The sequence below is a fragment of the Neolamprologus brichardi genome, chromosome 13, assembly GCF_056152115.1.
Source record: "Neolamprologus brichardi isolate AB-2024 chromosome 13, ASM5615211v1, whole genome shotgun sequence".
NCBI classification, from domain to species: Eukaryota; Metazoa; Chordata; class Actinopteri; order Cichliformes; family Cichlidae; genus Neolamprologus; species Neolamprologus brichardi.
Genome location: NC_142116.1, coordinates 912,501 through 927,155, shown reverse-complemented (window position 1 = coordinate 927,155; position 14,655 = coordinate 912,501). Strand labels below are relative to the sequence as shown.

The window sequence follows — 14,655 nt, the reverse complement described above, 5'->3', positions numbered from 1 at the left end:
GAATGCAACACTGAAACTCTGGGAGCATACATCCTTAAAAAAAATCACATCAACACACACCAAAGCTTTGCAGAGCCAAGAGGTGATTATTATTTCCTGCTGAGCAAACAAACCATTCGTCCAGGTTTTTATTTTATTTTACTGAACTCTGTTTGATTCCCCGTGTCCCCTCGTGTGCTGATGGCTGATCTCAGCTCTTAACCTCTTGATTTTCTTCCTCCTTGCTCTCTTTGCAACCTTGTCACTGTGTCTCTTATAATCATCGATGAAGCTGTTTAATCTGCACAGACCTGCATGAAAAGAAGTCAGCGTAAGCCCAGGTGGATTTAAACACTCTGATTATCAGTTTTCTACTCTTGGATCTGGATGATGTCATAGAGGATAGTGGATATTCCTAATATAGTCATCGCAGACGCCAAAGCCACACCCACCAAACTTAGCCTAAACGCAGAGGAGCTAAAACAGCTTGTTTCAGATGCAGGATGAACTGTGACTCATGCAAAGCTGGAGGAACAGAGAGACGTCGTAGGACATAAACTTTTATTCTGAAAGTGTTTTCCTGCACACGATAGATTATTTTGATTTGTGAATCATGCAAAGCTACGTCAGAAAGGCTTTTAAAAACCTAATTTATTTGCTTCTACTCAGTTTTTCTTTCCATGGACAGAGGAATAAGACAAAGGATTTATATTTAGCCAACCAACATGTGTTTGTTAGTCAGAGCCAGTCAGCACGAGTCATTCTCCATCAGAGGTGTACGGACACCAGGCTGAGGACTTTGCTGCACAAAGCCATTCAGATAAATAAGAAATAATTAAAACTTGTGCCAGAATAAGAACACAGATCCTGAGATGAGCAGAATAAACCTTTAACTGACAGATTTTTACATTTCCCAGCATGATCGGGATCATGAAGCTGGATTTTGCAGTGAAAATTTTATTTCTGTGTCTTTGCTTCTCTGCTTCCAGCTCAGCCCTGCGAGTCTAAGCTGCTTCCTCCTCGATGACTTACAGCTGAAGAGAAAAACAGCACACAGTCTCTTTATTGGCGGATAAAAGCTCGACCTCTGCTCCTATTGATTCACGGTGAGTCATTGGACGGCGTATGGACTCTGACGAAGGACAGAGGGGAGCCGGAGCTTTGAGGGGGAGGAGGTTGTATTTCAGTCCAAATTGGGGGGTGGGGGTGGGTGGGGGGCAGAGATCGATGGTGCATAATGGAGGGTTGATTAAATAAGTGCACAGAGAATAGAAAGCTCCATCCATCAGAGCTGGGACGGCTGTACGGGCGGGGCGGGGTTGAAAGGTTTGCTCGTCCTCTCGGCTGTGATGAGATTTCAGACGAGCCGCTGGGGAAACAGGAAGTCGGAACCTGTTGATAACCTGATGTCTGCAGAGTCCTGCAGAGTGTCGAGTGCCTGCAGGCTAATCAGCAAAACACATGCAAGTAAAAAAATCTATTTATTTAAATTCTACGAAGCACGGATGTTTTTATTCTTCTTGTTTTTTCATTTTTAGAAATCACAAATGTAGGAATTCACAGTGTGGAGGAAATACTTTAGTTTGACTGTATGACGTCACACAGGCTGTCACACACTTTCAGTTTTTTCTGCATCGGCTAAACGTGACAATAAAGACCTGGAGGATGACTCTCCTCTGCACACTGGTTTTCTCTCTTTAACCAATCAACACCAGTCACCAGTAATCAATAAAGAAAGGACTGAAGAGGCGGGGAGTCCCTCGTGGTCCCTTGGCAGGAAACCTTTCAGCACATCTGAGGACTCTTTGGTGTCGGCTCACTTGGATTACTTCATGCAGTTGAATCAGTCTGGATGGTGAGCTTTGCTTTAACAGAACCCGGCGCTAAAAGAGGCACCCCACCAATACAATACAATACACACATTCTCGTTTTGATATCTCAGTGAGGACATCTATTTGACAGAATCCCTAGCTGCTCACCTCGACCATCAAAAATGAACCCCAGCCACAACCTGACTGTAACCCTGAGACTAAACCCAAACTATGAGCCTCAAAATGCCTTCAAACCCGTGAGGACGAACACTGTCCCCACAAGGACGTCTAAACAGGTAAACACACACACACACAGTGCGGTGTCCCCCCCTGCTGGTCACATGAGCTCATTACACGTGAGCAGATTCAAAAGGCTTCAGACACCAGCCAATCACATCGCGTTTACGTATATCAGAGCCTCAAACAGAGACCGCCTGTGCAGGTGTTCTCATGTCCGGGGCAGGTGAGGTCGAGGCTACAGGTGAGGGGGTCAGCAGCTGACTACTGGAGCTCTGCTGCCTACCTGCTCCTCTTCACAGCCGCCGCCTCCTCTTCAGTGAGCGCTGTAACAGAAACAGAGGAGAGGGGGCGACACTGAGCACCTGATGATCAGATTTAACTTTAAAATCATTCCCACAGGTAATCGTTTACTCTAATTACACACCTTTGTTTCAATGGAAACATACATGAGTCTGCTCTTGCTTTTATTTGCTGTTTTAAATAATTGAGGACAATACGGGGAGGAAGAAGAGGAAGAGGAGGAAGAGGACACTTACAGGACTCGGTGCCGGTCATGTGGGCCAGGACCCGGAAGGACTTGGACTGCACGTTGGTGCTGCGGCGGCTCCATTCGCTCAGCTCCGGGTCCTTCTCCGTGCTCTGGACGGCCTGATAGACCAGCGAGGCGCTGTCCACGAGGCGCTCCATGACTGGGACAGAACTGGGACCACAGACGGGGGGCGCCACGTCGCCCACGACCAAAGCGAGTGAAAAATAAAGAGACAGTGAAGCACTGTGGGCCCAGCAGTGAAAGGAAACAAAGTTCTGACGTCCTCTGGAGTTAAATATCTGATACTTCAAAGGTCACACGAACAAAACGTTACTGACGGCGTTCGATGGAGCCAAGAGGAAGCCGGACTCGCGAGGACGGTTTGTTAGAAAAAGGAACAAACGGAGATGAAACACAGAAAGAGGCTCAGAACATTCAGCTTCGAGTCTCTTTGTTTTTGTGTATCTTGTGTTTAATTTGTGCGTCTTTGTGACTTTATCTGTTTTTCTCTTTTTTTTGTCCCGACCACGCAGACCTGAACCTTTCTGCTCATTTCTACGTCCTTATTTATGTTTTGTCTTGTCCTGCACCTCGCAGCAGCAGCCTGCTTGCTTCTGATTGGCTCTCTCTTATAAACGGAAACCTCGGCGGGTTTTTGCAGCTTTGGTCATTTTTCTGAACATCCACCAGTTTGTGCTGTGACGTCAGTTTCTTCTCTTTCAGGCTGTTTTCAGTCTTTTAATCTTTGTGTGGATGTTCGGGTCTCTTTGTGGTTACAGATGCTAACATTAAAAACTATTAATGACACCATTGTTTCCATCTTTCTCAGGTTTTTTTTAGTAGTTTGAAATCTTTTGTTGTTCTTTAAGGTCAACCTGCAGTGCACCTTTTGTTTGGCTCCGCCCACCAGGACAGGACTGCAGCCTGTGAGGGAGGAGGAGTTTATCATACTGGACTGTAACTGGTTTTCCAGAGACGCCCCCTCCTGTATGGATGAGTAGTTTTATTCAGGCTTACATTTCAATAAGAGCGGCTTTATCGGGGTCTAAAATGAGAGAGGCTGAAATAAAGAATGGGCATGGAGACCTTTGGAGGATAAACAGTGACAGCGCAACATCTCAGAGGAAGAGCAGGCGAGGAAGACACCACCAAAAACACTTCAGCACCGCAGCAGTAACATGACTTTATCAGCTGAGCTGGAAATGCATTCGGCAACAAGACAATAGGTAACAGGGTCAAACGCGATCACCAAATTGGGATGAACTGCTCAGACAGAGGGAACGTCTCTCTGGGGACATTTGACTCGGACTGGTCCACCTCATACGGACCGACTCCCACAGCCGAGGCTTCAGCCACACAACACACGACGCACAAAAAAAGGATCCCAGAGAAGCCCGAACCAAACCTTAGCAGTTCCTCAAAGCCACCACAGAAGAAGTCACCCTCTCCCCACATGTGCACAAACAGGCAGCACAATATTGCAGCACCACAATCATCACCACCAGTGTCAGCGATGAGTCGGACGTGAAGCAGCCGAGACCAAAGAGGACGGACAGAAAGGAGAGGACAGGTGGAGGACAACGAAGGGAAAAAGACAAAAACAACTAACGAAAAGTAATTTCTCATCAAGAAACATCTGTGGGCTGAGTACTCAAAGCATCAGCCTGTAAACTGAAGCTGCCTGTAACACATCCATGTGTTAGAAAACTACAAATATGGAGGATCAGCCCTCAGCAGGACTGACAGTAACCGTGTTAGTCATAACCAGGTGGTGTTGTGGCTTTTGATGTTTTTGATGCTGAAAGTGTAAAAACTGGTGGCAGGGTTGAGGGTGCACGTGGGTACAGAAGAGGAAGATGAGGATGTCAGGAGGAAGAATTGGAGATAAAGTCAACGTAGAGAGAGGAGGAGGAGGAGGAGGAGGAGGAGGAGGAGGAGGAGGTGGTGTTCATACCCAGCGTCGTGGCCCTTGGTCTGTGTTTGTCCCGCGATGGCGTCCATGATGGAGTCCTGTGAATACATACTGATGGGCGTGTTGTACTGGGCGTGGATGATGGTGGCCTTACCGCCGGGGCCTTTTACTTCAATGGGCTTGCTGGTGGAGAGGGCGGTGTCCATCAGCACGCTGGGATTGAAGCCGGCACTGTCGGGTGGGGAAGAGGAGGGGAGAAGGTGGAGATAAAGGAGACGATGGAGGGACGGAGGTGAGGCGTGCGGGTGAAGGTGATGGGTTTGTCATGCAGCAGATGGACTAGTGAGGCTCAAGTTTTCAGGCTAAAGCTGAATGTTTCCAACAGAATCTCCATTTAAGGTGGAAACCCCGCCCACAGCATCACGACAGAAAACTCTGAGTGGCGTCCACAGGGATCTGTTCTCCGCCCACTCAACAGACTCAGAAATAATGCTGACTTTGATTCATTTGATTACATGTAAAACATTTATGTTGTAAAACAGATTGCATTAAATATAAATTAGATTTGTGTGACTGAGGTTCAGGATTAACTGTAACCAAGCAGAGCTTCCTTAATTAATCTGAACAAAAGAACCTTTGATTTAATATTTCATTTGCATTTTATTTAAAAGTCTGCTTCACATTCATGAGGGTGAAGAATCTTCTGTTTTTAGTGCATTATGCTCTAAATAATAACAACAAACATCGAAATACTCTCATGTAACACCGTTGCTTATACAGCTGCACTGGCTCCCCGTTGAATTCAGAGTCCATTTTAAGATTCTGGTTCTGACATTTAAGGCTCTTCAAGAACAAGCACCAGCGTACATCATTGAACTTTTACAGCCCTATGCCCCTAGTAGGTCCTGAGGTCTTGTGATCAGGGCCTACTTGTTATTCAGTATACAAGACTGAAAACCAAGGGTGATAGAGCTTTTGCTACTGTGGCCGCCAGACTGTGGAACTCTCTTCCTCAGAACTTAAGATCTGCAGACTCAGTGATTACTTTTAAAAAACACATCTTTTTAAAATTGCATTTTGTTAACTTTTGACTGTTTTTGTTTTTTTCACTTTGTGATCTTTTATCTAGAAATGTGAATATATAACATTTTACTTACTTACTTACAAATATCACGAAATATATCTGTTTTTATGTATATGTTTCTTTAAGGCTGAAAGAAATTATTACAGTTTTATAATATTACCATCATTACCATTACCATTTTATAATAATAATAATAAATTCTCCACATGACTGTAAAGTACAACTATAATGAGTTTATTAAATCACCTGTCATGAATCAAGAAAACACAAATATTGTCTATAAATCTGTCAATAACAAAAATATCAGATCAATCGTTTTTGGGGAAAACGAAAAAGTGAAGATTTTACAGCCAAATTTGTGAAGATACAACTTTCAATAATAATCAAACCAAAAATTCAAACCAAGTTTTACAATCTGCATGTTCATAATAATGATAATCATCATCATAATCTGCATGTCTGAACATGCAGATTATGATGATGATTATCATTATTATTAATAATAATAATGATAATAATGATAATGAGTAAATGACTCATTAATAATATTATTATTATTAATAATAATGATAATAATGATTATTATGATTATGATTATTATTGTTATTATTAATAATAATAATAATAATCATCATAATCATAATAATCATTATTATCATTATTATTAATAATAATAATGATAATAATGATAATGAGTAAATGACTCATTAATAATATTATTATTATTATTAATAATGATAATAATGATTATTATGATTATGATTATTATTATTTTTATTATTAATAACAATAATAATTATGATAATAATCATCTGCATGTCTGAATATGCAGATTATTGTTATTATCATAATAATAATAATAATAATAGTAATGAGTAAATGACTCTAATTTTGTATCTTAAGCAGAAACTATAATTTTTTCAGTCTTTTTGTAAAAGAGTACGTTTAAAACCCACAGATAACAAACGTAATTATATAGTTGATCTAAGTGTGATAACAGAGCTCGTGCATACAGATGGATTAAGCAGCTGCCACATGAACTCTGGTGACCGTCTAATAAATTTCTGCAGATGCTGAACCATCAGATGAATCAACCTCAAAGCTTGTTGGTGCAAAACGCTGATAAAAATACAAAATTTAACCCTTTTTTCTGCAAATGTTGGACTTCCAAAGACACACTGGACACAAGCTGAAAGCTGTCCTATAAGATTAGGTCATGTTTTATGGGTAATAAATACAACATGAGCGATGGTCTTTACAGCTGCAGAGAAAAAGTCTTATTTCCACTTCAACAAAACCCAAACTGGTTTCTGCACATCGGTTAGAAACGACTGACGATGCTTTAAATTTCATGCTTGAAACATTCGCATGCGTCCACCGCAAAACGTCACAGCAGCTCATTTAAGCAGTGCGTCAAACCACGACCTTTAATCCCAGCACACAAACGTATCAGAGCAGGAACACAGCTGACATTTAGTCCACTCCACTGCTGCAACCATCAAACTACAGCTGAAGGCTGAAGCTTCTCACGCTCTAGCAGGCTTTTATTCTGAAAAGCCTCAGAAAAACACCAAACAATGAAAAAACCACAGAAAGCAAAATGCATCATGCAGCCAGCTGTTCCTCAGTTTGCATGGATCATTTTGAAATAGAGTCTGTAAAGCTGCAGGACCGCACTCGCCATCGCCCCACGCCATGCCTTTAAACAAACACACATCCACGATGCATTCAGCTGCAGAGGATACTAACGGTGGAGCGGCGGGGGGGAAAACCTTGCTTGACCAACAGCAGGGACAGAAGAGAGGACGAACACGTGGAAGGACAAAGGAGGGAAGACAGAGGAGAATATGATGTTAGAAAACATATTCAGCATCGTTCACTGTCCATCAGAGGTCAGAGGTCACATCCTCTGTTGGCTGCTGTGACGTCCGCTCTGTGAGTGAAGAGGAAGATTTAATCACAGCCTGTCCACAGAGCCCACAGATCCCACAGATCCCACAGATCCCACAGAGCCCACAGATCCCAGCTTCAGTGGATGGAGCCTGAGGCAGACTTTGCTGGGGTCAGGTGTCTTCTGGACATTTTTTAAAGTTGTTTAACTCTTTGTTTTGGTTTTCTCTTATTCACAGATACATATTCCCACCTTTGATATTCTTTGTTTCTGCTTTCTGCTCCATAATTATGCATAATGTTATTTATCTGTTTACTTTTCTTAATTTACGATTCTAATTCTTTGGATTAGGATGTATTTTTCTTCTTACTGTTCCTCTTCTCATCACTATTATTGTTGTTATCAGTAATATTAGTGGAAATAATAACCAGGGTTGTGCATACTTAAGTGTAAACCTATTTATGGAAGTGCAGGAACGTATCTGTGACGTTAACTTTGAGATGAGCTGCTGAAAAAACACATAAATGTTAATAATCTTTGTGAGTTTCATCTAAGAAGAGTTTGTGTGTGTGTGTGTGTGTGTGTGTGTGTGTGTGTGTGCATGTGTGTGTGTGTGTGTGTGTGCATGTGTGTGTTTGTGTGTGTGTGTGTGTGTGTGTGTGTGTGTGTGTGTGTGTGTGTGTGTGTGTGTGTGTGTGTGTGTGTCCAGAGGGTCCCCTGACCTTTAAAAGCAGCCAAACAAACTAACAGGTGTTTGGGCTCTTCGGTGACGGAGTAACTGAATCACATTATTAATGGCGTGTGTGTGTGTGTGTGTGTCACTGTATACGTGTTCGTGACTGTAAACACACACCTCCACTGCAGCTGCAGCTGCAGCAGAAGTGTTTGGATCGGTCGTTGCACCTTTTTCTGTAAAGTAACGTGACGTTGTTCTGCTCCCAGCTTAGGAACAGAGTCACTGACATCGCAGCACAACACAAACTCCACAAAAAGGCTGACGCTGAGGTGGCCTAACTCATGATTCACATAGAGACAACATTACATAGCAATCTAAGGTTAGCCAGCTAGCTGTAACGTAGCTGCACAGCACGTATCTGAGCTGCATCGCGTCCAGGTCAGCTGGACGTATTTGCAAATGCACATTGTTGCAGTGGCCTGCAGTTTGCATGGGAGACGCCAGCTTGTCTGCGAACACTTGCCAAGTACAGTCTGAGAGGTGGACCTCCTTCGGGGTATGAAAACATCAAGTCCGCATTGAGAACATTAGTAAGTTTGAGAGTAAGTGTGATGTGTGTACGGGTGGAGCTGCAGTTTGACAGCGTCACTGATTTGGTTTCAGGTTCAGATGCACTCATGTTTCTCCTCTTTGGAGTCAAAGGTCGAGAGCGTCTGTTTACTGAGATTACTGCAAGGTTAACATGAACCTATAGTATGAAAAGTCCTCTTGAAGGGGGCGGAGCTAAAACAGCTTGACCTATAGGCTGAGCAGAAGCCCAGTATCAGATAAAGAAGGATTATTTCAAACCGTGAATCATGCAGAGCTGCTGAGAATCCAGGACTATAAATGTAGAAATGAGCAGAAAGGGTCCACGTGAATTATTTTGTATGAACCGAGACACCGGAGACAGCAGTTGCTGGTACCTCACCAAACAGGAAATGTATTTTTCTTCCTCTTTGAACCATCTTTGAGTCTGTTTCTGCTTCTTGACCTCTCATCAAACATGTCGCAGGGCTTCTAACGCCTCCACCTACCCCGCAGGCCGACCCGCCTGCATCGCGGCCATCTCCCTAAGAGTTTCCTCTGAGTACAGGCCGATGGGGGAGTTATACTGCCTCCTCTGAGCGGGGCTGACCGCCGCCGCACGCCCCCCGGGAGAGTCTGCCTCTGCAGGCCCGGAGGAGGCACTGCGGCCGTTTACCTGCACCGATGGAGGCGTCAGGAAGGGGAGGAGACAGGAAGGAGAGGGAGCAGAGCACACGCTTAAAAGACGCTATTTTTTTAAAATCAAGGTGCTGTTATTCTAACCATGGGATCCTTTCAGTATAAAAGCCTGAAAGCATAAAGTGACTGAGAAAATCATCAACGAGATAAAATAAATAATTATTGTGAAAATAAATAAACTGATCAAATACATTATCTTCAATTTAAGTTAATCTGTTGGATCAATTATCATCACTGCTGGAAATGTCTTAACTTAAACAGGAAATGAAATTCATCATAACTGCTCCTGTTTCTGTTTTCCTGCATTTTTGTTTTTGCACAAAACATTTTTGAGGTGCTGAGTTTGGCCTTTCTTGCATTTTTTCCTGCAGCCACCAGGGGGCAGCAGCTGTATACGTTTCTCCAAAATACCTTTAACTGGTGTGTGTGTGTGTGTGTGTGTGTGTGTGTGTGTGTGTGTGTAGGGGGGGGGTGGGGGGGTGGGGGTTGTTTCACTGTAGATAAAAAAAATCAGTGCTGCACAAATACAGGACAAAGATTAAAAGTATAAATAGTAACTACAGAATAAAATGATCCATAAATTAATGAATAAGTTACTTCACTATGAGGAAACCTGTATGCTGCATTACAGTGTTGCTGCCAGATATGCCGACAAAACAAAGGTGAAGTAAATTCATCCTGTTGAAGAATGAAATAATGATTTTGATGCATTATGGGTTCATTTACCTGCTGGTGAGGGACGCCGGGAATCGTGGCGTCCATTCTCGGTGCCGCCATTGGAATCGGACGCTTCGACCTGCACGGAGAAAAGAAAGAGAGGCATTGACGCTCGCGTCGTGAAATGAAAGGAGGGCAGCTTATCTCAGAGAGAGAAGATGAAAATGAAACGTGAATGTTTTAATTCCTCTGAATATTTGTGCTTCATATAAACGACCGTAAAGTCTGGTTTTCATCAATCATCTGCATCCTGACAGATTAACAGTGTAGTCTGTCAGAGCGTCCATGCAGATCTGCATTTATTCATCCAGCAGGTTTAATAACCAAAAACAAACTGAAACCACCGTGTGAGGAAACGTCTGAGCAGGACTTTTACAAATCACGTTACTTGTGGCTATTATAGAAAAAAACATCAGCAGCAGGAAAAGCTTCAATTTCTCCAGAGAAAATAATAAAAGGAGGTCAGATGTTAAAGCAGACTGACGACAGAAAACAGGAACATTTAAGTCGGATAAAATTGCAGCAAATGGAAGAAAAGGTGAAAGCGAGGGCACGAAACCAAAACAAGTCGGCTCCAAATGCTCGACAAGGTCTGAGAGCTGCGATGAGAAGGAACAAAGAGAACGTCTGCTCTGAAGAGCAATGAAGCTTCCTGCTGCAGGCCCCAGGGCCAACCACAGCCTCACTGCTTCCTGCCTGACCCGACGTCAGGTGAAGTTTCTTTTACTCCTCAGCACTGTCGCCTGTTCAGCAGCTCTCAGTTCATATTCAAGATTCAGAGATTTCACCTGACAGTGGATCACCATAGGAACACCTGGAGGTGAAAAAAGTCATCAGGGGTGGGGAAGGCTGGTGTGAGATCTCCTCAACATGTCCTGAAGTTCTCCAGAGGCCTGGTAATGAACTAGTCATGTGATTCAGGTGTGCTGACCCAGGGTGAGATCTAAACCTGCAGGACAGCGGCCCTCGAGGCCTGGAGTTCCCCACCCCTGTCCTACATGATGGCAGCTTTAGCTGCCTGCTAGGCTTTGCCTTAGCTAGCAGGAGTCCTTGAACTGGACCTCTGCACCATGTCTGTGCTGTTGGAGGGGGGCGTGGCTGGGCGACGCATCTGTCTTCTTAACAGAAGATACCATAACCAGGCTCAGGGAGGGGCGGGGCCATCTGAAAGCAGCAGGGGGCGACTCCTGTGGTCGAGAAAAGAAGCAAAACGATGTTTTCGGTCCCATTAGAATAAAAGAGAATCAAACAGGATGTTATGATGACGATAAGGTTGTGGTTATCTTCAGTGTTTGGTCTTCTGAGGTTTTTATCTCACCCTCTGTCTCTTCACAGGTCGTTTTGTTCTGGTGGCAAAAGGAAAATGACCCCAATATTTGACTGAAGTCAGTTTATTGTGAGCGGTCCGCCTCATCAGTCGATACAGCTCGAGGCTGAGCGGGGGTTAACAATGATTTCCTGGCCTGTCTCCACCGCTTCATCACAAGCTTGACCTCACACCAGCAAAACATTTAAAACAATAATAGGAAAGAAAAACGGCGTCTCTTCATCCTGAGCTGAGCGTCTTCATCACCCGAGGCTCTGTGGTTATGAGAGACCGCAGCGAGCGCTTTGTGGACCAACATTCATTTCCCTCTCAGCTGTCAGACGTCTTCCTGGCACAAAGAGACGTAAACGTAATGGCTGAAAGGAGGAAATGATCCGAGCGCAAAGGAGGCAGCAGACTGAGGGAAATCCCAAAATCCACAACCTTCATTCCAGGCAGTGGCCGTGCGCTTCAATCCAGCATCACACACAGGACAACAGGATCAAAACATCAGAAAACCCGAAGAACCAAAAGAAACTTCACAAACTACATTTCAGACAGAGGATGAGCTGAGGCTTAATATCACACAAAGAAGGATTATTTTGAACTGTGAATCATGCAAAGCTGTTGCAGGAGATTGTGAGAATCAAATCTGGAGGTGCAGATGAGCAGAACCTGTTTAAACCCAACAGGACTTTTTATTTATGATATCTGACCAGTTTTTCTGCAGAGCGAATAACGTCAGACACCTTCTGACGCCCCAAACGAGTTATTACCAATCAATGTGACCTCAGAGACTGGCAGGTGTAACGGTCACCTGTGTGGGGCCTAAAAGGTTTTCACATCAACATCTGAGGACAAACAGGAAGCTGTTACAGACAGGAAGTGTGAGCGGGGAGGAGTCGGTTCTTACTTGGACATGGTGAGTGCCAGGTTGTAGTTTGCCATCTTGATTTTGTTCTGGGCCTCCAGGTGAGTCATCCCCTCGGTGCTGACGCCATCGATGGCGACGATGACATCACCCTGCATCAGGTTGCCCTGCGCCGCCTTGCTGCCTGGAGAGATCTGTCCAAACACAGAGACGACCACGTGTGAGTCACCTTTCACAGGTCAGCGCGCACTCGTTCATCCTGAAACGGTTTTCCACGAAACAATCCATGAAATGGGAAAAGATTTAATCAGCTTTAAAACGTCCGCACAACCTAATCTGGACACGTTACAGAAACAGTGCGTCGGCAGGGCGAGGCCTCGACTTTCACGGTTTCTCAGAGACAAACACAAGAGGAGCTTCTCACAGAGCTGGAAGACGTTTCGATTTTAGACAGAAAAACAGACGTTCCTGCTCTCATGAGTTAGCTGTGAGGTCACATGAATCCACATCATCCACATGAAGCCCCACAGTGATGTCATCAGTTCTGTATGTAAGAGCACTTTGGCACACTGTGGGGCAGCCACCGTTGAGGACACCAAGTCGTATTTTTGTCGACTGGTTTTATTTTTGTGTTGATATTTCATCCCTGAGAAGTTTCAGGTTGCTCTACACACCAACACAAAGTCCTGTTGTTAACACTGCATCAGCATGACTTTACTTGATTTGGTTAGGCTTCACTTTAAATTCAGTCGGGGAACAGAAGAAGAAGCTAACAGTGACACTGTTCCTGAACACTTTGGGGTTCTGGATCTTTATTTTTATCTCCAAATCACAGCAGCAGTTACCTCGAGGTGCTTTAGATTGTAAGTTAGCAACAATACTGAGAAACCCCAAACCTCAGGCACAAGGCTCTGCAGCTTAGCTGGTCAAAGCACCTGTTTTGTAAACAGGAAGTCCTGGGTTCAAATCCCAGCAGTGCCTTTTAGTACAACTTTATTACTTCCCCCTTTAATCAGGCCTACGATCCATTGGACTTCATGTGACCCTGACAATTGACATCATGCGGGAGGCTGGTGACTGCAGGGATGCACGCATTCAGAGGAAGGTTGCTATAAAACAGCCTTTTACCATTTTTTGATAGATGTGTACGATAAGCTAGCATTCTGAGCGTGTTTATAAAAGCCTGCAAGTCGAGACCAAGTGTAAAATCATAATTTATTAGAAAGTGAGACTTTAGATTCCTGCTGAAAGGAAACGCTACAAAAACACAGCTGCTGTGTGAGACGACGAACAGGCACTGCTGGGATCTGAACCCAGGATCTCCTGTTTACTAGACAGGTGCTTTAACCAGCTGAGCCACAGCGCCTCCTGCAGGCCATCATTTCCTGTATCTCACACTGTGATATGTGGACGCTGTCCAATCAGGCCTCCTGTCTGTGCTCCTGGTTGAAGAGGAGCTCACGATGGTGCCCTGATCATGTGATGTCTCACATCATCAACAGTGGCTCAACGATTTTCAGGAGCGCCTCCAAGGGGGACGGCCCCCTCTGGGGACGGCCCCCTCTGGGGACGGCCCCCTCTGGGGACGGCCCCCTCTGGGGGGTTTTCACCTAAATGTGAACATCTCACGGACGTCGGTTCAGGTGCTCCAGACCAGCATGGATGACCTCTGGCTGCTGTTGCTGTCCATGGTGCTGAAATGATGCTACTGATATTATTAATTATTTCTATATGATATTATTTGAGTGAGAGAGAGAATATGAGATGGTCCCAAAATGGTCCGTCGCCCAGGGCGTCTCACCGAGACGCTACGCCTGTTTGTCAAACATCAGGGTGGAGCGGATCAGGGGCATTTTGCAACCTTGCAGCTAAACCCACACGGCAGGATTTATGTTCCAGCTCCCCTTTAAACCTCTTACTGGTGATGAGGTGAGAGCCTCAGTAGTAACTACTGGAGCTCGCTGTGGTATCACCGGAGTTTATTAATCAAATACAGAGCAGGAGGATGGAAAAATCAATCGAGGAATATGAAGTGTGAGAGTTGGCTGGAGGATCCTCCATCAGCTTGTTGGATGTGACCCAGCACCCTGCTTCATCCTGTAGCTCTGATCCAATCTTTGTCCAAAAGGATGGTGTGGTTGGTGCACAAATACATGGTTACCATCATTATCTTCTCTCCATGCAGTGTACCCTTACTGAGAGCACGTCTACCCTCAGACGAGCCTCGCTGCTTTGTCTCTGAGCAGTGCACGGCTGGGACGGCAGAGTCCGGGGAAGATGACGACCTCGACATCGTTACGGCTCGCTCTGTCCTCCCGAACCTCAGAAGCCTGCAGAAGCTCAGACTAGTCGAATCTCAGTGTTTTCACACAC

General features: G+C 44.6%; 1 protein-coding gene and 2 non-coding genes across 5 annotated transcripts in view; 1 reads left to right on the top strand and 2 right to left on the bottom strand.

Moving 5' to 3' along the window:
• Positions 1 to 14,655, bottom strand: part of LOC102780944 (LIM domain-binding protein 3-like) — a 41,552-nt gene that overhangs the window by 8,851 nt on the left and 18,046 nt on the right. For 2 of the 3 annotated variants that reach the window (XM_087849932.1, XM_087849931.1), the window contains exons 3-7: positions 12,325 to 12,476; positions 10,115 to 10,184; positions 9,199 to 9,365; positions 2,567 to 2,730; positions 2,314 to 2,353 (exon numbers count right to left, since the gene is read on the bottom strand). In XM_087849932.1, coding sequence (XP_087706058.1) covers positions 2,314 to 2,353; positions 2,567 to 2,730; positions 9,199 to 9,365; positions 10,115 to 10,184; positions 12,325 to 12,476 — 593 coding nt within the window. Of the gene's footprint in view, positions 1 to 2,313; positions 2,354 to 2,566; positions 2,731 to 4,513; positions 4,703 to 7,304; positions 7,328 to 9,198; positions 9,366 to 10,114; positions 10,185 to 12,324; positions 12,477 to 14,655 lie in introns of all 3 variants that reach the window. The other variant, XM_087849933.1, reaches the window with a different exon arrangement.
• Positions 13,190 to 13,263, top strand: trnat-ugu (transfer RNA threonine (anticodon UGU)). Its single transcript has one exon. It is a non-coding gene; the product is annotated as a tRNA-Thr (tRNA).
• On the bottom strand, positions 13,575 to 13,648 carry trnat-agu (transfer RNA threonine (anticodon AGU)). The gene has a single exon. It is a non-coding gene; the product is annotated as a tRNA-Thr (tRNA).